Below are 26,482 nucleotides of genomic sequence, written 5' to 3' on the forward strand. Positions count from 1 at the left end.
TTGTACAATGAAACTGGAGAGGCTTTCCTGAGTCAGTGCATACATAAAAAATGTGAAAATACAGTATCAATAATATAAATACAAATAAAAGTACATGCAGAGTACAGATTACATGAAAATAAAATGAGTGATTTGTGAAATGCATCACTATGTGTGTATAGTGATTTATAATGTCCTTAATAACTTTCACTTTTTCAAATCTACTATTGAATTGTAAGATGGTTTTCATTACATTGTAATTTATTGAGGTGGATGTCCAATATGTGTGCATCTAACCTAAAAGAAACCAAATGCAAGAAAGAAGAAATGAATTTAACATTTGCAAAAACATTTTTTTAACCAGGTCTGTCACAGCTATTTTTAACTACATAATACAATAACTGTACAATAAAATCTGCTGCTACCATCCACTGGTTGTGTGTCGTTCCTGATTTAAGGTGTTAAACCTTGAACAATTGTATGGTACTGTATATTCTGATGATAATTATATTGTGAATTTGTTATTGCCAATTTAGGATTACACATCAAAGTTCATAATACCCTGAGAAGTTTCTGAGCTAAAACATCGTCACTTATTTTGATTTAAATATTGCATTATTATTGGTAATTAAGGGAGAGTTAAAGAGCAATAAAAAAATGTCCCTGTCATGGACGGGGCTCGAGGGTGGACCCAAATGCACGACTCAAGAGACAAGCAGACAGTGCAGAGGAAACCTTTATTCGGTCCAAGGTCTGGGATCAGGCAGACAGTCCAAACAATCAGAAGTATAGTACGGCGGGCTTACGAGGGTGGTCAGCGGACAGGCGTGGGTCGGTACAAGGAGAGCAGAAGTCAGGCAAACGCGTGCGGGAACGAGACAACAAGGACGACAATCTGGCGGAGGACAAGTCGTCCCCCGGGTCCTATATATACTGGGAGCTATCTGCTGGGACAAGGTGCAAGTGTGCGCTGACTAATTGGCTAGCCACGCCCAGCCTGGGCAGGAAGCCAGGAGCATGACACCTAACTTAACTTACAGGAAGTGCTTATTGCTTAAACAATTAATTATCGCCTGCCTGACAGCAGTGTCGAGCATCTGAAGATGTAAACATAAAAGTACATTAAATTTAAAAACACACACACACACACACATTGAAACTTTGACAGTGTTATAAAATTTAGGTTCAACATGTACAAAAGACACCTGTTCAGGGTGAGTAGTGAGTGAATATATTGCTAGAAGGGTGCTGAGGATGGAGCTGCCAGGCAAAAGAGCGAGAGGAAGACCAAAGAGAAGGTTGATGGATGTTGTGAGGGAAGACATGAGGGCACTTGGTGTTTGAGAGAAAGATGTAGGAAATAGGCTGAGATGGAAAAAGATGACACGCTGTGGCGACCCCTAATGGGACAAGCCGAAAGGAAAAGAAAAAGAAGAAGGATGGATGAAAGACAACATAGTAGCTGATTTGTTTTTACAGCAAACATCCCGCAATGTTAACAATATAAGAATTAAAAGGTCTGGGCAAATATATGACTTTGATGGCACCGATATACGAGACAATGTACACCAATGTAAAAATGGCGACAATAGTTGATGCTAGTCTGCTGGTCCTAACGTCCTTGAGGAAGACAGTTAAAAAAGTGTAGATCGTTCGCATCGCTCAAACTTTGCTATCTCTCGTTCCACACCCGGATGTGTGTGATCTGATCCCATGTGTGTTGTGCACCAAATTATATAGCAAAGTTTGAGTTAAAGTTGTCCTTGAGGGAGTATGTTCAATAAAAAAACAAAACAAAAGTACCACAGTGAAATCTTCAAGAGTAAAATCAGGCTGCCTCTTTGTGGTTTTCGAAGAAGACATTCCACCTTCAATCCAAAAGGCATATTCAGTTCTAAATCTTAGGTGTGGAGTTCCCCTATGAATAGTATTTGATTACGTGATCATTATTTGTTTGTCCGCCATGTCGGAGTTCAAAATTGAGAGGATAAGTACAGCTTGAAATCAGTCCATGTCAGCTTTCCAATCTCCCTTAGATGGTGCAGAGAAACTTTGGATGTTATGGCAGAAACACAACACAATACCAAAGTGGCACTTGCTGTCTAAACAAGTTACACAATTAAAACATTTCTCACTGCCTAACTATGTGCGAGGACAAGCGGAAATAAAACAGACTGGTTTCATTTTGTGGCAACTTGGCTGGCAACTTCTAAAACAGCGATGAATTTGCCTCACATTGGTGTTATTGCTCAGTACTGGTGAGAATGTTGAGTGTCAGCTGCCACTCTGGCAACAATCAAATGATATAAATCATAAGATATATTTTCTTAAATCTGTGTTGTAGTGTACTGAGCTATAATGTAAATGTTGATAAATGGATATACTGTATGTACTGTAACATATATTTTCTATGTTGCCTTGCATAACAAAATGTTTAGAACCGGCTGTGTCCACTCATGGTAAACCTTGAGGTCTCTGGTGGTTGTGTCCACTTCAGGTTCAATCTAGGGTTGCCGTTGTTGTTGCGAACCAAGTGTGGCTGGCGAATGACGAATGACTGTTTTGCATAACGGCTGTTTTGCAAAATGCCCTACTCCAGGCCACTTTACCCATGGAGGAGACAATCTTTGAGGGCGAGGTGGCTCAACATTGCTGTGAACTGAAGATAGGCACAACCCTTTCTCACTGGAGACGATGGATATACACATAATTCACACATGAAAATACTTTATGTGGAAAACAGATAGAGGGAACAAAAGCAATTATGTAAATGTAAATTTTAATCTGATTTATATCAATGTTACTATTTGCACATTTAGGAAAATGTTTTTTAATCTTTCCATTTTAAAAAACAAACATTGTATTGTAAATATATGGAATATCATTCTATTATTATTGAATGAATTGATATGAGAGCTGCTATATCTGCCACTTAAATGTACCCTTATTTCTCCATCGGAAATGTTCCTTTTTGTTTTCAAACAGGCCCCAGAGATCTTACAGAATGTAACACTGTGATATGAGTGTTTTTTAAGCATTAATATTTCATATTTCAGTTGTGTCTTGCTTATTTAAAAACCTGATCCCGAAATACATCTGAAGAAGACATATAAGAACTCCAGACTCCATATTTGAACTGAATAAGGCTTTCTCCTTATCCTGGATGACTTGGAAGCTCCACAGATATAGCAAAACCAAATAAGAGATCTGAATGACTGTAATATATTGCCCTATTCAAACCGAGATTAAAGGTAAACATCTCTACACGTACAGTGTGTACCGTAGAAAAGTCATTCATTGCGCATGCTTAAAAACACACCACTGGGTGTCGCTGCGACATTTGGTGAGACCATAAACCAAATCCGGAAATGCTTGTGGAAAGCAGCGCCGACACGGAGGGAACTTAACTGCGAAACGAAACTTTTCATTCCTCGATAAACAACAACAACAAAACAAAACATCAGGCAAAAAAAAAAAAAACAAAAAAAACCCATGAATATCGGACATGTCGTATACGCGTTTACATGCCCCTGTCATCTCTGATTGGTGGGAGACAGTCGGTAATTTGTAAGTAACTACGTTGAAACAGACACAGGAAAGTACAAACAGTGGACGACTAAACTGAACCGGCCTGCTGTTTGTTTTTTTCCCCCTCGAACTCAGGTAGACACACTGTTCTGCTTACGCAAGCTTTGTTAACATCTGACGAATCGATTCCATGTACATATCTCGTTAGCTCACCTCGTTAACTTCGTTAATGGAATCAATTGTTTAACGATGTTTGGTAGGTGCATTTGCCAGATGAGTGAGATACTGTTGGCTGTGTTGTTGACGTCTTCGGTAAATATGATCATTAGTGCTGTCTTGACATGCTTTACGACCCTTGTATAATTTAAGCATTCGTAGGCAAGCATGCACGCTTCGTCGATCATTTGACACGTTGAGATTTTGTGAGTCCAAGGATGCACAAGTCAAACAATGAGTTGCAGTCCTGGGGACAAATGATCGTCATTCAGTACAGATACAGTAATTCTCCGTCCTTCGCGGTCCGGCTGTTTTGCAGATTTTTATTTGTTCAGTGTGACCCATATTTTTTTATCAATTGCTCTCGTGTACCGTCATTATATTATGTTGTAGCCTGCCACTTTAGCAACTATCAGGATTTAAAAAAATATATAGTTTTTTAAATGGCACTGATATATTGAGATTGTAGAGCGTGATAATTCAAGTACGTTCTTTTTAAGAATAGTTAACTTTCAATTGTATAAAAAAAAAACATTTCACCAGTGGCATTGTAATGTAGATCTATAAGTAAATGTCTTAGGTAAATTAAAAAAAAATCTGAATCTGTTTGGTGGGGAGAAAATCACCTAAACAAATATTCAATAATTGGCACCTAGATTTGAGTCATTAACCCAATAAAGCGGCCCCTCAAAAATTTGAGAAAGCCTGCCGAATTAGAATAGATAAAAAAAAAACACTATTAACGTACTCTGAAGCATTTGTGCTCTGTCACATTTTTTTAATCAGATACCATACATTTTAAATATTACAGTAAATTTCTAGTCTATGTTTTATATTAATGTTGTCTTCTGCACTGTACAATTTCTGCTGGCTCTTGGCTTTTGAAAAATAAATGTTATCTCTTAATTAGCTTTTCCTGGACAAATAAAGGATGAATGTAAAATAAGGCCTGCCCTCGAGCTGCCAGACTGTGACGTGAGAGAATTAACTGTTTTTTCAAATGACACTGAAAATGAGTTTGCGGAGGTCAACTACTACTTGAATAATGATAAGGTTTGTGTGCAGAAGTTATGGTTTATAAACAAATGACTTTTCTGTGTGCGTCTTACAGTATGTGGGTAACACACACACACACCACTATTGTGCATTATATAATTATGGCCTGGAATTTAGTTCAGTTGGTTTTATTAAAACGAGTATTACTGCACTACTGTAGGTTAATGATAGACCAGTGCATCTCAATTAACATCCGACAACATCTCTTACTACATTCTTGCTTTATGTGCTGATTGACATGAGTGAAGAGATATTCAACTGAGTTATGAAAACAACCTAACAATGTCCAACTGAGAAACATGAGCTACATATGGGAGCGTAACATAATTTAAAAGATCAGCCACATCTGCTTTGGTGAACATTACCATTTCCTATTTTTTTCCCCCAACAATTTTCAAGGAGTACGCCACTGCATTTCTCTGTCAGGATGGAAAGCTCAGTCTCCTTCTTCTCACCTCCCCCCTCTCCATCAGTGGCCCCCATCCCTGTCGCTTCCACATTTGAGCTGACACTTTGTCCTGAACTTGACCTGTCTGTCATAGTCAGCCCTGCCCGCACGCAACCAAAGCGAGAAACGAAGGAACAGGCACGAAGAAAGACTGACAAAAAGGTGACCTGCTATAGCCACTGTTTACAGTGCTTTGCAACATTAATTGGGAACTGATAACTTTTCCTTGCTATGTTTTTAAACAAATTTGAACTTCAATCAATGATGAATGATTAGGAAACAGACTATAACCTTTGATACCAACAAAAGACAACCATTGCCCTCAACAGGTGTGTTTTAAAGAGGCTGTGGTTGTGAAGGTAACACCTGAGCCGCAAATCCCACTGATCAGCGACGCACCTCCTCAACAACCAACCAACTGTCAGAGGCGGTGGAGAGATAAACACCATGGGAGCCAGAAGCTAAAAAGTGAGTGACTGTCACATTTTATTTTTTTCCTTTGGTCAAGTCTACTCATTCTCCTGTGGCAGACGCAGTTGCCTCCATTACCTAAAATGCACCTGAATCATCGGGCTGCAAGATATATTGTTTGAGCACTGTATTAGTGTTGTACGAATATGCACTCGCTACATCGCAATGTCCCCCCATGTCTGAGGCAAAACAACACGAACACTGTGTGCATCATTCCACCAATCTTGATCATACTGTGAATAGTTTGTCAGATAGGAAAATGTCTGAAACTGTCACTTAATAAAACTCATTAAATAACAAATATACACTACCAAAATAAATGTACTGTGGTGTTATATTGCAATAAAAATTGTAGTGTCATTAACCCCCACCGCTAATGTTGTGCAAGCCTTCTTGACAATGACAGTTTGAGTCTACTCAAACTGGGCTAGTAGAACCATTTGGCATGTGTTTAATTGTTCAATGTTAGTACACTTCTCCTCACCTAGCACACTAAGTTGTGTAATTTTGTTGATGTGTGTCATGCAATTACTTATGTTAAATAGTAATTGGTGGCCTACGTTTGGGCCGTGCACAGTGAGGGTGTTGTGGTGGCTCCGCTCACCAATTATATTCATGATAACTGCTGACCTGCAAAATTAGAAAAACAAAGGCATGTACAGCTACCCGGGTGGCCCATGCATGAGCTGTGATTGTGGAATTGCTTAAATATAAACAGAAGCATGAGAAGAATCCACTATCATGAAAGTAGTGGATATGGAACATGAAATAATGCAGTGATGGGACTTTGCTGAATGGTGAGAGTAGTGTGAGTGCCAGGGTTATTAGAGTCAACAAAAACATACAAAACAACAAACAGTTAAGTTGAAAAATGAAATAAAATGAGTGTTAACCAAAGAATAACTGAAGTGACTTTCTGTTTATGAAACTAAATAAAACTATCTTCTTCTTTTCCTTTCGGCTTGTCCCGTCAGGGGTTGCCAGAGCTTGTCGTCTTTTTCCATCTAAGCCTACCTCGTGTAGCTTCTTCTCTAACACCCACTGGCCTCATGTCCTCCCTCACAACATCCATCACCCTTTTTCTTTGGTTTTCCTCTTGCTCTTTTGCCTAGTAGTTCCATCCTCAGCACCCTTCTACCAATATACTCACTCTCTCGCGCATCCCTAATGGAGTCCCACCTCCACCTTAAATTCTTCTATCACACCTACGGCACATCTCACCGCTGTTCTGTAAATAAAACTAACTATAAAATGAAAAAATCTCCTTTGTTTTGGGCTTTGTCCAATAATTTATGCATAACATTTCATTGGTGACGTCAGCTCAAGACATTCGACTTCGGCCCATGCTGAGAGCAAGCAAATTGTTAGATTTACTTCAAACTTGACATAAAACAACGTTGTAAATAGCCAACTGTAAATTATATTGTCCCGTGTCTGCAACAAATAAGCAAAGTTCATAAATCTTTCACTAAATTATATTGAATGTGTTTATCAAACACCACACCGCTGCCCTGCTCCCCATCAAAAGTAAATTCTCAAACTAGGGGAAATGCTGGAATTTCAAAACAAAGTTAAAACAATCATGAAAAACCCAAACTCTTATAGCCGTGGTACGTGCTGGCCTTCAGGGGACAGGAGAGGGAGGGAAATCTCATCCTAGGCCTGCACAGTGACAGTTCAGTTCCACTAGTTGTATGTGAAGAATTATTTACTGGTAATCAAATGTCCATGTTGGGAAATAAGGTTGAATGAATCAAGGAAATGAAGGACGGAGATTAGCGAAGAAGAAGTGGGACAGTGAGAGGACTGAGGAGAGGCGAAATTAATACATTGAGATGCATCGTAGGGCAAAGGTAGAGGTGGTGAAGGCTAAACAAGTGGCATATGACGACATGTTCACCAGGTTGGACACGAAAAAAGGTGAAACGGATCTCTACAGGTTGGCCAGACAGAGGGGTAGAGATGGGAAGGATGTGCAGCAGGTAAGGCTAATTAAGGATCGAGATGGAAATGTGTTGAGTGGTGCCAGTAGTGTGCTAAACAGATGGAAAGAATACTTTGCTAAGTGTATGAATGATGAAAATGAGAGACAGAAGAGTAGAAGAGGCAAGTGTAAAGGACCAAGAAGTGGCAATGATTAGCAAGGGGGAAGTTCAAAAGGCACTACGAAGGATGAAAAGTGGAAAACCACTTGGTCCAGATGACATACCGGTGGAAATATGGAAGCAATTTGGAGAGAAAGCTGTGGAGTTTTTGGCTAACTTATCTAACAATCGTAGCGGGTGAGAAGATGCCTGAAGAATGGAGGAAAAGTTTTCTACTTCCCATTTTTAAGACCAAAGGGGATTTTCAGAGCTGTGGGAATTATAGAGGAATAAAGTTGATGAGCCACACAATGAAGTTATGGGAAATAGTAGTGGAGGGAAGACTCAGGTCAGAAGTCAGTATATGCGAGCAACAGTATTATGTAGAAAAAGTACCACCGATGCATTATTTGCCTTGAGGATGCTAGTGGAAAAGTACAGAAAAGGTCAGAAGGTGCTACATTGTGTCTTTGTGGGTATAGAGAAAGCCTATGACAGAGTACCAAGAGAGGAACTGTGGTATTGCATGCGGAAGTCTGATGTTAGAATAGTATAGGACATGTTTGAGGGCAGCAGAACAGTGTTGAGGTGTGCCATACGAACAACAGAAGAATTTGAGGTGAAAGTGGGATTGCATCAAGGATCAGCTCTAAGCCCCTTCCTGTCTGCTGTGGTAATGGATAGGCTGACAGATGAGGTTAGACTGGAATCCCCTTGGACCATGATATTTGCAGATGATATTGTGATATGCAGTGAAAGGAAGGAGCAGGTGGAGAAACAATTAGAAAGATGGAGGCATGCAAAGGAAACGAGAGGAATGAAGATTAGCCGAAGAAAGACACAATATATGTGCGTGAATGAGAGGTGTGGGGGGAGAGAGCGAGGCTACAGGGAGAAACGATAGCGAGGGTGGATGACTTCAAATCTTCTTCTTTTCCTTTCGGCTTGTCCCGTTAGGGGTCGCCACAGCGTGTCATCTTTTGCCATCTTAGCCTATCTCCTGCATCTTCCTCTCTAACCCCAACTGCCCTCATGTCTTCCCTCACCACATCCATAAACCTTCTCTTTGGTCTTCCTCTCGCTCTTTTGCCTGGGAGCTCCATCCTCAGCATCCTTCTACCAATATACTCACTCTCTCGCCTCTGAACATGTCCAAACCATCGAAGTCTGCTCTCTCAAATCTTGTCTCCAAAACATCCAGCTTTGGCTGTCCCTCTAATGAGCTCATTTCTAATCCTATCCAACCTGGTCACTCCGAGCGAGAACCTCAACATCTTCATTTCTGCCACCTCCAGTTCAGCTTCCTGTTGTTTCTTCAGTGCCACCGTCTCTAATCCGTACATCATGGCCGGCCTCACCACTGTTTTGTAAACTTTGCCCTTCATCCTAGCAGACACGCTTCTGTCACATAACACACCAGACAGCTTTCGCCAGCTGTTCCAACCTGCTTGGACCCGTTTCTTCACTTCCTGACCACACTCTCCATTGCTCTGTATTGTTGACCCCAAGTATTTGAAGTCATCCACTCTCGCTATCTCTTCTCCCTGTAGCCTCACTCTTCCCCCTCTACTTTTCTCATTCACGCACATATATTCTGTTTTACTTCGGCTAATCTTCATTCCTCTCCTTTCCAGTGCATGTCTCCATCTTTCCAATTGTTCCTCTGCATGCTCCCTGCTTTCACTGCATATGACAATATCATCTGCGAACATCATGGTCCAAGGGGATTCCAGTCTAACCTCATCTGTCAGCCTATCCATTACCACTGCAAACAGGAAGGGGCTCAGAGCTGATCCCTGATGCAGTCCCACCTCCACCTTAAATTCCTCACACCTAAGGCACACCTCACCATTGTTCTGCTGCCATCATACATGTCCTGTACTATTTTAACATACTTCTCTGCCACACCAGACTTACGCATGCAGTACCACAGTTCCTCTCTTGGTACTCTGTCATAGGCTTTCTCTAGATCCACAAAGACACAATGTAGCTCCTTCTGACCTTCTCTGTACTTTTCCACGAGCATCCTCAAGGCAAATAATGCATCTGTGGTACTCTTTCTAGGCATGAAACCATACTGTTGCTCGCAGATACTTACTTCTGTCCTGAGTCTAGCCTCCACTACTCTTTCCCATAACTTCATTGTGTGGCTCATCAACTTTATTCCTCTATAGTTCCCACAGCTCTGAACATCCCCTTTGTTCTTAAAAATGGGAACTAGAACACTTTTCCTCCATTCTTCAGGCATCTTTTCGCCCGCTAGTATTCTGTTGAATAAGTTGGTCAAAAAGTCCACAGCCATCTCTCCAAATTGCTTCCATACCTCTACCGGTATGTCATCAGGACCAACTGCCTTCCCATTTTTCATCCTTTGTAATGCCTTTCTGACTTCCCCCTTAGTAATCATTTCCACTTCCTGGTCCTTCACTCTTGCCTCTTCAACTCTTCCTTCTCTCTCATTTTCTTCATTCATCAACTTCTCAAAGTATTCTTTCCATCTATTTAGCACACTACCGGCACCAGTCAACACATTTCCATCTCTATCCTTAATCACCCTAACCTTCAGCACATCCTTCCCATCTCTATCCCTCTGTCTGGCCAACCTGTAGAGATCCTTTTCTCCTTCTTGGACGACTTCAAATACTTGGGGTCAACAATCCAAAGCAATGGTGAGTGTGGTAAAGAAGTGAAGAAACTGGTCCAAGCAGGTTGGAACAGCTGGTGGAAGTTGTCTGGTGTGTTATGTGACAGAAGAGTCTCTGCTAGGATGAAGGGCAAATTTTGTAAAACAGTGATGAAGTTGGCCATGATGTACGGATTAGAGACGGTGGCACAGAAGAAACAACAGGAAGCACAACTGGAGGTGGCAGAAATGAAGATGTTGAGGTTATTGCTCTGAGTGAGCAGGTTGGATAGGATTAGAAATGAGCTAATTAGAGGGTCAGCCAAAGTTGTATGTTTATGAGACAAGGTTCGAGAGAGCAACTTCGATGGTTTGGACATGTCCAGAGGCGAGAGAGTGAGTATATTGGTAGAAAGGTGCTGAGGCTGGAGCTTCCAGGCAAAAGAGCGAGAGGAAGACCAAAGAAAAGTTCAATGGATGTTGTGAGGGAAGATATGAGGACAGTGGGTGTTAGAGAGGAAGATGCACGAGATAGGCTTAAATGGAAAAAGATGACACGCTGTGGCGACCCCTCACAGGAAAAGCCGAAAGGAAAAGAAGAAGAAATGTCCATGATATGCATAATGTTACAGTGTCTTGGAGTTTTAAACCAGTAGAGTGTCAGTTTCAAAATAATTAATTAATTAATTTAAATAATTTAATTTAAATATTAGAGAAGTTTTAGTACCATTTATATTTATTCATTATTAAAATACAGTTTTTAATTTTTAGATGAACACTTGGGCCTACTCTGCTGCAGTATTTAAATGTTGTTCATTCTTTTGGTACATGGAAATTATTAAAAAATTTCTTGAGCTGATCCATGGTGTAAAAAGTTTGACAACCACTTGCGTAGTCTGAGTACCCATGTGCATGTGTAAGCATGCACAAAGCCAGTAATTTCCTGAAATTCGAGCTAAGACTACTTCTCTGATAGATGGCGCCCAGAACCAGAGGGTGGAGCCACCAACTGCGGTGTCCATTGACCATCCAGACAGTCTTGAGGAGGTTGAGCTCAACACCACCTTAGCTGTAAAGGCAGAGCTTTTGGCATTGCAGGTCTATTTTATGATCAATAAAAAGCAAATGTGGTTACCATTTAAATATGTTTAACATGCAATATTACTGTTTTCATTTATTCCCAGGGTGCAGAGTTTAACACCCACAAAGCCATCCAAGAGACATTACAGAAAGTGGAGCAAATGAAAAAACAGATAAACTACAAAGCAATGCAAGGTAACCTGACTGTTTTATTAAAGTTCCTGTAGAGTGAAAACAAATGTCTTATAAATGTGACAGACTGCAGGGAAGAGTTTGGTTTATAAGACACTGAAATATGAATAAATAGATAAATAATGCCTTCTACCTGAAATTGGAATGAAAAATCCAGAGATGGAGCCCTTTTTGTACAACTCCACACGGCTGGACAGGGCTGTAAATAATCCATAGATGGAGCCACAGATCGTTTTACACTTGAAACTGTATGAGTGCCTGAATCAACATTTGTGGAAACGAGTGTCAGCTCTGGAAGAATGACTCGCTAAAATTAATCATTATGGAAGTCTTAATGAAACCTGAACCCAATGTTTCCCGAACCTTTTTTGGAGCACCCCACTGTTGGAGATTTACACACACACAGTCGCACAGTTTTTGTATAGATACGCACAGGATTAGCTTTCACTTATCACTGCAGTGGTCTTTTTTACTGTTGACTTTACACTTGCAAATTTATCAACCCACTAACAAAAGACAAAATTAATTTACTAAAATTTAACATTTTTCATAATTTCATTTAATGTCAAGGGAGTGCCTGGTGTGGGCTTGTGTGCTCAGTAAAATTAGGTCCATCTGCTGGGTGTAATTTAACTGAAAAGTTTTCAAACTAGCCCCCCTACCCCTCATACCGCCCTAGGGGGTGCTGCCCCCAATTTGAAAATCGCTGCCTTAACCATACTTTCGCCCCCTTGTGGCAGGCTAACCGTGTTGCAGCCACTGCTGAAAATGAAGCATTTTTCAGATGCAGCAGTCCAGAAATTTTACATTTTAAAAAAAAATCAAAAACGATCTGTCTCATTTAATCATGGCAGTCAAAATTGTGATCACGATTAAGATTCATTTAATAATGCAGCCCTACCACCTTGATGGGATTGTCTCGGTGTGCACACATAACACAGAGAAAGTCCAGGTAAAGTTAATCATTCATCTAACACGGAGGCACGTATTTTTCAGGCCGTGATTCACTCTAATGTCAGACATTTGAGAACATGCTTCCTGCTAGTTACAGTGTATCCCACCCTTTTGCCTTTCAACATACTAAGGTAGCCTGAATAACACAAAGCACATAAAACTTGGGAATTTGCATTATGACACAACCTCTTCTGTAAATTCTTTTCCATATCCATTTTCAAAGACGCTTATCCTCACAATCACAGCTAAGGAGAATTTACAATCTCGAAGGAATGCATGTTTTGGGGATGTGGGTGGAAACCGGAGTGCCCAGAGAAAACCCACGCAGGCACGGGGAGAACATCCAAACTCCACACAGGCGGTGCCGGGATTTGAACCCCGGTCCTCAGAACTGTGAGGCCAATGCTGTACTAGTGGCCCACCGTGCTCCCATGGCCAGGTAATGTTAGATTATTATATTAGTATGTGAACAAAAGCGATTAGTTCAGGCGAAAAGCAGACACATGAACTGGTCGCTAGTCAGTCACAGGGCACATATCAACACCATCCTTGAGCGGGAATCAATCAAACACTGGGTGCACCAAATCAAGCATGTGTACCACTACTCCATTAGTAACTCCATCATGTATTATGTACTTAGTGGGTGAGAAAAAAATCAGAAGTCACCTCACAGGGTTTTTAAGTATTAATCAGCCTTTAAAATTGTGAAGGACAACTTTTAAAGGCTCCATTTAAGACCAATTAGTCTGGATTGATTGTGTTGCTTTCCTCTCTTTCCATCCCAAATTTCTCCCCAAGGTCTTTTTTTAAATGTCTGTACTCTTTTCACAGGAACCAACGTCTCTCGATCTCAAACCGTTTTCACCTCATTGGTCAGCGTGGATGTGCCTGAGAGTCAGCTGATAAGCCACGCCATTAAGGACAGGCTGGTTCTGGCCCCACCACCACGAAGTCCTGACAACAAAGCAGCAGAAAGCCCCTCCCCGCTTATCTTTTTGACCCCTGACTTGTTTAGACAGAAGCCCCTCCCCCTGGACGAGGAGCCAGTCAGTAGCCACCCCATCCCAGCACCTTACCCCGCCTCGTCGACATTCGACCTTTACAGACGACGGAATCGTTGGGAAGCCGCCCCATAACCCAATTTTTATTCAGTTTTCACTTGTTCAATCTGTCCATTCACTATCTATTTGTCCTGACTACGGTCATGGGCAAGATGAACCCACTCAACTGACTTCGGGCAAGAAGTACACCCTGTACTCGTAGTATTTCAATAAAGTATTTGTATATGTTTTTGTTATGGTAGAAGGTTTCATACCAAACAGCTGAAACCCTTAGGTGTGTCACTAATGTTTTCAGGTAACTCAAGAATGTCACATTAGTAATTCTATAACAGCAAAAAATTATCAGTATCGTTCATTCTTTACTGATATAGAGCATAAGCCTCCTGTGAAGCTTTGTGAGTGCATTACCTGCGCTTACACATGCAATTTTGGTCAGCTTTCAATATTCCCGTCAACAAAGGATGAAAGTAAACACCTAATCACAAGTATGACAGGCAAATACCATGTTGACCTTAAGATCAGGCTGATGTGAACCGCTCTGTAAATGAGTTGGGAGTCTCATTTAGCTATTGTACTATAGGTATGTGTATGACACACCACATTTCATCACTGTAAACTCGAACTGCAATAGCAAACAGTTTTAAATGAAAACGCCTGTGTCAGTCATCACAAAAAGATAGTGAAATCAACAAGGAATCTAATAAGAACCCAAAGTAAATAAGGCTAATGATACCAGTGGAATGCAGAAGGGTAAGGAAGGTGCTGAGGCAACTGAATGACGCTGACATGAAAATGGAAGTATTAGAGAAGACAACAGTCTATTGTAAAAAAAAAAAAAAAAAATACAGCAAAAATAAAAAGATTTTAAAATAATCTGGGTGAAAATGTGGACTTGAAAAACATGTAACTTGTACAACTTGCACTTGCAATGTTTTAGTATTAAAGACACCATTACTTACAAATGAATATGGCATTGAATGGCACAATTTCAAGATCTCTACCACCCACTGCACCTACTCTAGCTGGGTGATGATGTTAAACTAGCTGGTTTAGATTCCTAAGTATCATTTTCCTTTACAGGGAATAAAGTGCTAAATACTTCATTGACTTGGCAGAGCTCCCACTCAAACAGGTACTCTGTAACACTGACTCAGAGATAACAAACTGCTATTTGGGCAAGCGAAAGGTCACTGGTAATGGTGACGCACTTTGGGTTTCGTATCAATCATCACCCAATTTTAGGTTTGGCTTGTGGTTAGAACTGAAAGGTGGGTCTAGTAACACTGACAAGAACTACATTGGTGCACTGGCACATGAATCCAGAAATTATGTGAATCCAGGAGGTCATGAGTTTATGACAAATTTACCTTCGTGCAAATCAGAAATTGTAAAGCGTCAGACTGTATCACTAACCTACAGAGTTTAAAAGTCATAATTACTTTATGTAATGTAAAACAATTTAAAAGGGCCATAGATATAAAACAAAAAAATTAAAACTTAAAACAGTTGTAATCAAGTGTGCATTCTTATGTACCTGTCTTTACTTTTACAGATTCTTAATAATGACTGATACATGAGGGAATCCAATCCAGTGAAATACAGTACAATACACTGAAGTTTAAAACTCATTCTTAACTCGTCGATCAGGACGCAAAAATGGTTTCAGACTCATGCTGTTTTCCATCATCTGGAATGGGACTGGCCTTAGACAAAGTTGGGGAATTTGTGAACAGATCCAAATACAGTAACTGGTAACAAACTTTTGGCATCTGCTAGAAAGAAAAAAATGTCAGAAAATCCTACTAGAAAATATTTGATTGATCTGGGGGTTATTCGAGGCATTTTAAATGGTGGCAGGTGTGTCGTGCATTTGAATGTGATTGGTTAATTTTGACATAGCCAAATCCCCTGTTATAAGCAGCTGTGGATATTTGTGCAACCATATTATTTTGATTTTGCTTTCCATTTTTTTTCCTTTTAAAATTTGTTATAGAGGTTACAGGTCATATTAATGGTGAAAAACAGTTTTGAAATTATTTATTTTCGACTAATTTTAATATTACAAACACCAGGCAGGGCGTCACTGTGGAGCAGCTGTAAAACGCTGGCCTCACAGCTTCAGTCCTGACCCTGCCTGTGCGGAGTTTGCATGTTCTCCCTGTGCCTGTGTAGGTTTACTCCGGGCACTCCGGTTTCCTCCCACATCCCAAAAACATCCATTCTTTGGAGACTCTAAATTGACGCCCAAGTGTGATTGTGAGTGTGACTGTTGTCCGTCTCCTATGTGCCCTGCAATTGGCTGGCAACCAGTTCAGGGTGTACCCCGCCTGCGGCCCGATTACACCTGGGATTGGCTCTAACCCTTGTGAGATAAGTAAGTGGATGGATAGAAAACCAGGCAGTTGAATAGGGGTGAGTATATTTTTTATATCCAGTTTCTGTCCTTTATTCAAGGAATTGTTATTCTGACACATTTTACTTTTTCTGCCTACATTTGAAAACAAATGTGTAATTTCTACTCCTAATGTTGTCAAAATAGGCATGTTATCTTTTTAGACATCCCCTGATGACACGACACAGAAAAAGATGTGAATCTAGAGCGGTAAAGTTAATCGCGGATTTTGATCGATTGATATCGATTTGGTCTTTGAAAGAAAACAGGGACAGCGGTGACATGGAGGAATATGGACTTTAACACTGATGAGTATGATGCCTCTGGAGAACCAAAGTATAACTCATCTCATCCATGGCCTTAATTTAAGACAATTTTTCGATGTTGTCAGCTGCAAGAATGATTTCATTGTGGCAAATGTATTATCTTATGGCATCTAAAACACATAATTTTATGTCATCCAAAAATATCTCAGGGAAAAACACATATACAGGTAAGGTGTGTTTTTGTTATCATTAGGTAATTGGACTTTTTTTTTTTAAAGAGGAAAAATATTTTAAGTACAGTGGAATGATTTTTTTTGTTGTTGTTTTTGCCAATGTATCAAATTGAGTATTGTACAAGATGGATAATGAAATATTCATTTTAATTGTAACATTTGTGCTTAATCGCTCTAACTTAACAATTTCAGTCTGTTCTCTTTTTTATGTATTTACTTGTTTTTGTTAGGAGCAGGAATTTAATCAATACTTCTGTGACTTTTTTCCCACCCCCACATAAATTCCTTCCATGTACAGTACTTTCATTAAAGTGAAGTGTGAGTACTTTGACCACCTCTGGCTCCAAGGTGACCCCCCCCCCCCCCCCGCCGCACTATTCATGCCGATATAGTACTGACCGCCAGGTGACGGTCTTTTACAAGCAGTGACCGCCTTCACTTGCCGGACGCACGTCGTGATATGGACCATAATTAAGATGAGTAACATATATAACTGAAATAAATTCATAACTTGTGGACTTTGCTTAGGGGAATACCACAGTCACATAGACGTGTAAGTGGAAATGAAAATTACAAACTGACATCTTTTAAAATACATTTATTTTAGATCCCTGAAGTACACATGTCATTCAAGAAATTTGAGATATATCGGCTTATCGTAAAATGATTTATTCACTTCAAATATAACATTTATTTTTTTTTATGAAAAAAAAAATAGTTGTCCTGCAATCTTAGCTGCATTTCGTTATTGCTTTGGAACCAGAATCACTACGACCTTCACCAAAAAAACGGAATTGCATTGTTGCATTTCTCATTTTGCCATCGGGAGAAAATTGGGACTGAAAACATAAAAAAATAATTGAAAAATACAGTAAAGAAATAAAATAGTCAAGCAGTATTTAAGTCAACGGTGTAAACTTTAAAGGATTAAAAAAAAATTATAAAACACAGGTGCAGCATTAGGGTCCTGCCCAACGTTCAGTTCATTTTTTTTTGTTTGTTTTTTGTTTTTTTTTTGTTAAGGCCTTCAGCAACAGTCAATAACTTATTGAAGACGTGCTCAAGTACACGTTCGTCATAATTTAGTTCCACGTATACACGTGTGTATGTACAAGGGCCGATGATGCATGATGATTGCAATGGGTCTGTCTACATGTGCCTTTTCATGTGGAGGGCCAGGTGGTCGGAGCGCGAGAAGGCCCTGTCGCAGAGGTGACACTGGAACGGTCTGTGCCCGGTGTGCTTGCGAAAGTGACGCGTAAGCTCGTCCGACCGGGCAAACTTCCAGCCGCAGCCCTCCCAGTTGCAGTGGTAGGGTTTTTCACCTGCAAGGACACAGATTAAGACCGTGCCAACCAAGATCGCTGTGATAAATAGCAGCACTCACCTGTATGAGTTCTCATGTGCGCTTTGAGGTGCGAGCTCTTCGTGTAGGTTTTGCCGCATCCCGGGAACTCGCAGTTGTGCGTGGCAGCGCGCTTTCGGGCCCACGACCTGCGCCCTCTCTTCTGCTTCACGCCGCCCGCCTCGTCTTGGCCATAGAATTCCAAAAGAGACGGCGAGGACGGCGGTGTGATCATGACCCGCAGCGCCGAAGCGGCCTGCCGTTGCTGGTGCAGGTCGGTGTGCATGTCGTAGTGTCCTTGGAAGCGCGCTGGCATGTTGTGCTGCGCGTAATGGAAATGGTTGCTGGCGTAGTTGCTGCTTTGGAGTTGATGATGAGTGTGGCTCAGTTGCACCAAGTGACAGTCTGAGCGCCCCGGTGCGCCCTGGTGCGCGGCGTGCGGATCGAAGCCAACAGTCTGATTGTGCTGATGCACGAATGCACGATGTTGCCCCGTAAAGTCCCCACCAGCCAACATACACGACTGGCCGCTGGACTCGGTTTTAATTTTGTGCCCGAGCGAGGATGGCTGGTAGTGAGCCAAAGTGGCCGGATTGAGCGCACCAAGCTCGGTATACTCGCGGCCATCTCTTGCGGCGCACTCCGGTGCGTAGTTGACGTCAGGGGCCAGAAGTTCCGCCATGAGACCGCGTAAGGGGTTCGGTTCTGCGAAGTGGACCGCGCCGTGGTAGTTGTGGAGTTGCAGCGGGGAAGAGCGGTCGGCGCACTCCGACCCGGAGTTGCCGCCGCAGCTCTCCGGGGACTCGGGGAGGGCGTAGGCGCACGTCTGAGGCGGAGACGTGTCCCCGCTACCGTCGGGGCTGCTGCTCACCGTGTCCGAAACCAGGCTGTTTGACAAGATGAACTCGAGGTCGACGAATTTGCCCAACTCGTCGTCGTCTTTGGAGGACAAAAGCGGAGACTGGACGATGCTGAACTCCACTTGGATATCTGTTGCGCGTTCATCTTCACACCCCTGCACAAGAAGGTGATGACATTTTTTGTTCAGCAATACAAACACTCATTCTCACAAGTTTGCGAACATTTGGAATACTCACGTTAAAGGCAGCCATCGATTGGAGACATGGAAAGGATGCAGCGCTGGAGGTGGGCATCACGCTGTCCGTCAAAGCCATGCAGACAACCTCGAAAGCAGACCAAACAATCACACAATCCTAAATTAGCGGTGTAAAAACCAACGGAGAGATTCCATGGAGTGCTTCGGGTTTGAGGATGCCGGGTGAGAGGTCGAAGCCTCTTTTAAATACCTTAGGAGGCGTGGCAGGCCCCCACCCCCGCCCCCTTCCATCAACGCCCACGCATCACAGCATCATGTGCCTTGCATGCAGGTAAATTATCTAAATGTTAATTCAAGACCACAGTGAATTAATTTAGTGGTTAAATCTCATTTAAAGACACATTCCAGATGTTCTTTTATTAACTCATGGGAATCTTCTATATGCTCCGGGGTCACAGTTTTTGTCCCGTGCACACATTATTTAAACCGTCTGCACATGCAAATGGCACTTTAATGTTTCCGTATCTTCCAAACTGCACGTTTTAATAACTCTCAGAACACGTGCCCGCTCTGCCCCTAATTTAATCTTTTGGGATGTACTCATGCTGAGTCATTAATTTGTCTTGAATTGATCCTTAAATGTATGACGTGTGAAAGGCCCATCGAAACGAGTCGTTAATCTGGCTGTCAAACAAAGAACTACATGTTTCTTTGAATGATGCCCCCACCCCCTGCCCCCCGCCCCAACTGCCCTGTGAAGCCCTGCAGTCATTGCTATGATAATGGTGGCCTACAGGTGCTTGGCTCACAGCGAACGGGGACCCACACAAATCAACAAAAATAAATAAAAAAAAAAAGGGGGTGGTGTATTTAGAAACTTCGTCTAATATGATTTATTTGTAAAAAGCGTTTATTTCGCCCCCCCCCAAAAAACAAAACAAAAACAAAACCAGACAACCAAGCGTCATTTGAAATTAAATTGCGAACTTTAAAACGATGTAACACTACCCAACACACACACACACACACACACACACACACACACACACACACACACACACACACACACACACACGCTAATCCATTAATTTTCCATGATGCTTCTCTTTAAACATGTTGAATAATTACATTTCAAATTTCAGACCCCCTTTTGATTTACATTTTATCATAATATATACATACATACATATTTTAAGTGTATCAAAATGCTGACAAAAGAAAAACATTCAACTTTATGAGCAAAACGTTTCTTACAGAAAACTGTATAGAAAGTACTTTATTTGACTCCCCAGAAGTTGTCCACCCCCTGGAGCTTTTCCTTGCCATGTCAACTCAAGTCAAGTTTGTTTGAATAGTCATTAATTTTAACTGACTGCTTTTATGCAAAACAAATTACACCTCTGCCTATAGCTAAATAAAGACACTAAACCGAAGCAGGGAAAGCAGTCATTTGCTTCCGTTTCTTGTAACAGACATGTAAAGCATTTGGTACTTCCATAAAATATTGTGTGTGTGTGTGTGTGTGTGTGTGTGTGTGTGTGTGAGTGAGCAAATACAATACAAACATCCATGCACATGCCCCCCGACGGAGAGAATCATTTTCCATCATGTCCGATCGATGGTGTGATCAAATTCATGGAAATTAGGGAGAAAACAACTCGTGAAAAGATACAAAAAGACTGAGATTAAAAAAATCCTACACACCTCAACCTCAAGTTTCTCCCTTTGTGACTCTTCTCAAAGGGAGGAAGCCGTCCAAGCCCGACTGTTTCCTAAACACAATTACCGATGATTACAGTCAGACAGAGCCCAAGCATGCAATCTTATCGATACACGGAAACTGCCTTACAGTTTACAAGTTTACAAACAATGAATAACGGGGGTTTAGTAAAGTGTTTGTTTTTTTAACTTTAGGGAAGCTCTTTTACATCTGTCCGTTGCACCTAAAACAATAGATAAAACACATCAATGAAAGAATCGGAGTGGAATATCATCACTCTTTCTCGAGCCACCTTAATTAAACCGCCCCCCCCTAAAAAAAAATCTTATTCGCTTTCTCGTCTTTCCTCTTCTGAAAAATTATAGAAGGTATAATTTAATCGCTACAAGAAGTTCTACGATGGTCTCGTCTGTGTGTGCCAGCATGTTCAGGTAATGGAATTATCAACTGCCACTCTCACATTGTGGGGGTGTTGGGGGCGGGGGGTCATTCATTTATTCACACGTACCAGTGTGCGTGTGTGCGTGTGGGAGTGGGTGTGTGTGTGTGTTTGTGCGCGCACATCGGCAAGTATGTGTGTGAGTGTGTGTGTGTGCGCGCGCGCTGCAGTGTAAACAGGAGTTCTGTTTGGAACAAAAAGTCAAATGCACACGTGCACTCACAGTAATTACGCTTCATCCCAAACAATGTTGGGGAAAACCAGGTTTTATCGCAGATAAAAGATAAAACCCAATTTGCGTGGTATAAAAAAACAGCAATGGAAAGATATCAGAAGGTGGGGAGGGGAGGATGTACGAACAAGCCTCTACAGATAATTATGAGAAAATGGGTGAGCAGCAACATTTGCCAAAGGACTTACGTACAATACATTCTACTCTTCCTAAAACAAAATTGTCAAACTTACTTGCCTATATAACGTACATTTCCTGTATAAAATCCTTTCCGGATTAATCAAATCTTGATATCATGTTTGATGTCAGGATTTGTAGCGTCTTTGTAGCACTACACGATCCCCTATGGTAATTAAAGCACTTGTTATATCAAACAAAAGATTACTGCCCCACCTCGGTGTTTAGTTTGTGATGGCACTAAATGGTTTATTCAGCACCATTAAGCAGACGGCTCAAGGCGGCTAAATGGTTTAAAAGTGTTCAGCGTAATGAAGCTATCACAAGTTAGCCTAATGAGATCAGGTGGCCACATACTAAGCAGTGGTTTAATTTAGCATATTGGTGGGCCTAATTAGTCTATGGTCAGAATATAGAAATATTGATATACTAAGAAGTCAAAAAATGAACAAAGTGTTTATTTGAGTTTACTGACGGCATTTTACAATTTCGAAATTATGCATCCAGATAAATTATGTGCATATGGATAAGCAGCATAGTTCAGAACATGTTAAGAGAGTGACATGGTAATGCTATGTTATTGTTTCTGTATGATTTCACAATTCAGGATGTTTACCCCACTTCCACCTCAAAAAATAAAACGAAATCTAATCAAGAATATTTGTCTTTTTTTGTTGTTGTCGTCAAAATAAATCTAAAACAAGAAGAAACAAAAAAACGGAGCTGTCTCTGTTACAGGAGTTAATTTGTAGAATGACGCTGAAAACAATCTGAAAGTGTCTCGTGTTCTGCTTGAAAAGATGTTTAAAACGAGTAATACAAAATACGCAAATCAGGTATCAACACAACTTACATGATGATAATGATTATGATGAAGCAGTTGCCTACGTAAGATTGACTGTTGACATGAATTTTGAATATTTTGAGTATATTGTATATGAATTACTTCCGATTTCATTATTATTAAGTCAAATTGGACACAGGTTTGAAGTTGCAATAGGCTTTTTTTTTCATTTTTTTTTTTCATTTTTTCTTTTCTTCTTCGATTTTAACACTGGTCTGGTTTATGACCCTGAATGAACCCTATCAATAACACGAGTGACCTTTCTGTTGAAAACATATTTTTCTGAGTTCCACATATATGCTGCCAACCACATCTTGGTTTACATCACTGCTGTAAGATGATATGAGATCATCTTGAATCGCTATTGTAGCGTGATCATAGTCTTAATCCCTAGGCAAACCCAGTTCCTGCTTAGCCTCGGGATTTGTGGCATCTTTAACCTTGATGTTACAGCAATTGTTACTTTAATCGATATCTGGTTTGTTGTATTGTCTGCAAATGCTAAAATTACTGGGGGAGGTTTTGTGTGTTCGTTGGAGTCAAATCGGTTTCAGCTGAAATTGGACTCAATCGCTACTTGCCTCGAACAGTATCACTTGTCATTCCACTGGTTTCCAGACCTGGTCCACATGTTGATTTTCGCTGAACTAATACAATATCAGCACCATAATGGTAAATAACAACACAGCAGTGTTGCTCCCCTCCCCTTGTCACACACCAGGGTATAGATTATGAAAAAAAAATGGCTGAGTCTGAATAAATCACGCATAATTCATAGTAATAATAATAATTAATCATAAAACTTAATTCCAACTTGGTGCCATGGTAAGTGACTTGTTAGCACAACTGCCTCACAGTTCTGAGGACCGGGGTTCAAACCCTGGCCCCGCCTGCATGGCTTTTCTATGCGTACTCCGGTCCCGCATCCCCAAAAACCGCAGGTTCAGTTAACTGAAGACTCCAAATCACCAGTAGTTGTGAATGTGAGTGAGAATTGATGGCATGTGTTTGGCTGGCGGCAGGTTCAGGGTGTATCCACTTCTCGCCCGAAGATAGTTGGGGTAGGCTCCAGCACGCCCGCAACCCTAGTGAGGTTAAGTGCTACGGAAAATGAATGGATACAAATTAATTGCAGTGTTCCAGGTTCAGGAACATGTTTTCCCAGTTTTCCATTATTATTGTAAAAAATATACACTATAACAATAAGTACCTCATAAGTGCTTAAATACCAACAAGAACATCTACGTCTATGTATCTAGAAATCCCACCTTAAGTCGAATAGCTGTTCTTCAACTTGATCCCGCACTTATGTCCAGTAAAGCAGAGAAGAAACCGGTCTCACTTCTTTTTTTTTATGCAGTTTCAGCTCTTTTTTCCTTCAATGAGCCTCCAGCACACACCAAAGATGTAACTAGTGCCATATGTAAGATTGCTCATACTTTCAGTGCTATTTACCAGCGCCCCATCTTATAGCTGTGTTTTCCATTACAAGATAAAGTTGCATACAAAGTTCATAAAAAATACTTAGGTAGTGAGAATCTTGAACAACACAGAATTAATTAAGAAGAATAAGTGGAATATTCAGAAATACAGTGTGTAATTAGGAGGAAAACCTACCTTTTTCAAACTAGAACTGTAATTCAAATGCACCCGTTGCTTAGAAAGCAGGTTAAAAGTACTAAGGACTACATTAAGTACCATGAACCATGCACTGTACTGCTACCCTTTCACCAAGATTCTTCTTTCTTTACTTTTGGAAAATGAAAGTATATATATGTGAAGGGCAGGTAGGACATAGATAAATACAATATAAAGTAAATCAGTGTCAGGAGGCTGCCAACACCTACCGTTTCTCCACTCAGGTGTTGAGAGGATTTTGATGTCATCAAAGCATTTTTGTAAGGGTACGATCACAAACTTTGGCCCACTGGAATTATTCATTAACATGTTGTGCGTGGAATGTTGAAGGTACTCAAATCTCATATTGCTCTCCAGATATTTAGCTTTTAGCGCGGATACTAACAATGCTAACTTAACCGAGTACAACGTTATTGCAAGACGAACCAACAATGCAAAGCCCGATCAAGCGTTCTGTCCATCAGGTTCAAGAATAATGAGAAATTTCACCCAAAGCTCTGATGACACCAATTCTACCTTTGGTCATTATTTTGTGTGTGATAAATTAAAACAGGTGACACGGTGATCAGCTGGTCAGAGGGTTGGCCTCACTGTTCTGAGGTACGGGGTTCAAATCGCGCCCCTGCCTGTGTGGAGTTTGCATGCTCTCCCCGTGCCTGCATGGGTTTTCTCTGGGCACTCCGCTTTCCTCCCACATCCCCGAAACATTAATTGGACACTCTAAATTGCCCGTAGGTGGGATTGTGATTGTGGCTGTATGTCTCCATGTGCCCTGTAATTGGCTGGCAACCAGTTCAGGGTGTACCCCGCCTCCTGCCCGGTGACAGCTGGAATAGCCTCCATCACTCCCGCAACCCTTGTGAGGAAAAGTGGCTAAGAAAATGGATGGATGGATAAATTAAAACAAATGGGTCGAAGTTACAATAAAATAGCTTTATAATAGGTTTCTTCTTGAAGAGCTCAGAGGAGGAAGCACATGTTAAAAAAAAAAAGGGAAACGGTATTGGGCTGCTGTGGAACCATAATGTGTGCGATGCATTCAGGAGCAGTTTGTATGCGTTTGGGGAGTGAGACAAAAAAATCATCTCATCTGTCTTGGCTCATGTAGCTCGTCTTTCTTTGGCCTCACCGCTCAGCAACCATGACATTCGAGACACACGCCAAAGGGTCCAAATCAGACCCATTGTTATGCTTTTGTTGGACACAAAAGCAAAAATACTAATTGTAGTGCAAATGGAGCCAACCTGTTGAAGTTGAAGAAAGTGACATGTATGAGATGATGAAGTGCGCTCTAAAGATACCACTATTCTTCCCTTGACTTCACAGGCCATAAGAAGCTAAAGACAGCTGGTTCGCTTCGTGGGTGAGCAAGGCGCTAACAAGTGATATATTGTAGCAGGAGCCCAACACCCTCCATATATTGTGTCACTGTTGCTCGTATCAGAGTTCCATTGCCGCGGAGAACTCAGGCACATTTGAAATGTAAGAGTTGGAGTCGTTGTAATCACCAATCGGTTAAATATTTTCTGTCCATTATAATAATATTTTTTTTGTGAAGTGCAAGGTCTGTGGAACAGTGACACAGCTGTAGAGTGTTGGCCTCACAGTTCTGAGGACCGGGGTTCAAATCCCGGCCCTGCCTGTGTGGAGTTTGCATGTTCTCCTCATGCCTGCGTGGGTTTTCTCCGGGGACTTCAGTTTCCTTCCAAATCCAAAAAACATGCCACATTAATTGGATTTTCTAAATTGCCCCTGGGTGTGATTGTGAGTGTGACTGTTGTTTGGCTCCATGTGCCCTGCGATTGGCTGGCATCCAGTTTAGGGTGTACCCTGCCTCCTGCCCAATGATAGCTCGGATGGGTACCAGCACTCCCGTGGCCCTCGTGAGGACAAGCAGCTCAGAAAATGGATGGATGAATGGATGAAGTCCAAGGTCAATCATTTGCCTTATTCTTGATGGAAATGTAGACAAGTGAAATCGCATACAAGTTTGAACTAATCTGATTTATTATGTGATGAAAACATTAATGATGGTTTTTTTTAAGTGCTTTTTCTCCGTTTGAAGAGGCTGTTTTTTTTTTAAAGATAGCTGGATCGTATTTGTTTATAGGCTAGTTACAGTCTGTGTCTTTGTGGGAACCCTAATAATTCCCCCCAATACCACATAATTGGTCCTGCAATTGGTTATTATGATTTCATCCTTGTGCAGTGTATACTTTTAAATTCAGGAACACATACATTTGGATTGGATTGGATTTTATCACAGTTCAGTCATTGTTTGTGTAGTGATACACACACCTGACTCTGCTGCAGGCAGTGTGGGACCAATTCGACATATGCCCTACAAATGATTAATTACCAGTTCACAGTGGAGTCTACCTTTTGCCCATAGTTAGTTGGTATAGGGTCCAGAGCTCCTGTGACCCTAATGAGGATAAGATGACTTG

At 41.2% G+C, this 26,482-nt stretch overlaps 2 protein-coding genes across 3 annotated transcripts; one reads left to right on the top strand and one right to left on the bottom strand.

The window, feature by feature from the left end:
- The first annotated feature begins 3,322 nt into the window (after positions 1–3,322).
- ppp1r35 (protein phosphatase 1, regulatory subunit 35) lies at positions 3,323–13,923 on the top strand. Of its 2 annotated transcripts, XM_061840160.1 has the most exons (7): positions 3,323–3,642; positions 5,179–5,389; positions 5,557–5,695; positions 11,382–11,503; positions 11,590–11,680; positions 12,877–13,070; positions 13,463–13,598. In XM_061840160.1, exons 2-6 carry the CDS (start codon positions 5,207–5,209, stop codon positions 13,026–13,028), a joined length of 687 nt encoding a protein of 228 aa, XP_061696144.1. In that variant the 5' UTR covers positions 3,323–3,642; positions 5,179–5,206; the 3' UTR covers positions 13,029–13,070; positions 13,463–13,598. The 2 variants fall into 2 exon arrangements, with proteins under 2 accessions (XP_061696144.1, XP_061696143.1); XM_061840159.1 differs by lacking the exon at positions 12,877–13,070 and having other exon boundaries at positions 13,463–13,923.
- Positions 13,924–17,199: 3,276 nt separating this feature from the next.
- On the bottom strand, positions 17,200–19,193 carry klf17 (Kruppel like factor 17). Its single transcript, XM_061839361.1, has 3 exons — positions 19,026–19,193; positions 17,971–18,943; positions 17,200–17,908 (listed from the first exon to the last, which is right to left on the bottom strand). The coding sequence occupies exons 1-3, from the start codon at positions 19,101–19,103 to the stop codon at positions 17,733–17,735; spliced, it is 1,227 nt and encodes a 408-aa protein (XP_061695345.1). The 5' UTR covers positions 19,104–19,193; the 3' UTR covers positions 17,200–17,732.
- Between the last annotated feature and the right edge of the window lie 7,289 nt (positions 19,194–26,482).

This window comes from Syngnathoides biaculeatus, chromosome 13 (genome assembly GCF_019802595.1).
Source record: "Syngnathoides biaculeatus isolate LvHL_M chromosome 13, ASM1980259v1, whole genome shotgun sequence".
Classification (NCBI taxonomy): domain Eukaryota; kingdom Metazoa; phylum Chordata; class Actinopteri; order Syngnathiformes; family Syngnathidae; genus Syngnathoides; species Syngnathoides biaculeatus.

What these genes read in the sequence shown, in the direction of transcription:
- klf17 (XM_061839361.1), bottom strand. Translation starts at nt 19,103, where the DNA reads ATGGCTTTGACGGACAGCGTGATGCCCACCTCCAGCGCTGCATCCTTT. An exon ending in AATCGATGGCTGCCTTTAAC is followed by an intron (nt 18,944 to 19,025) that starts GTGAGTATTCCA and finishes CTTCTTGTGCAG; the next exon opens with GGGTGTGAAGATGAACGCGC. An exon ending in GCACATGAGAACTCATACAG is followed by an intron (nt 17,909 to 17,970) that starts GTGAGTGCTGCT and finishes GTGTCCTTGCAG; the next exon opens with GTGAAAAACCCTACCACTGC.
- ppp1r35 (XM_061840159.1), top strand. Translation starts at nt 5,207, where the DNA reads ATGGAAAGCTCAGTCTCCTTCTTCTCACCTCCCCCCTCTCCATCAGTG. An exon ending in GAAGAAAGACTGACAAAAAG is followed by an intron (nt 5,390 to 5,556) that starts GTGACCTGCTAT and finishes TGCCCTCAACAG; the next exon opens with GTGTGTTTTAAAGAGGCTGT. An exon ending in TGGGAGCCAGAAGCTAAAAA is followed by an intron (nt 5,696 to 11,381) that starts GTGAGTGACTGT and finishes CTTCTCTGATAG; the next exon opens with ATGGCGCCCAGAACCAGAGG.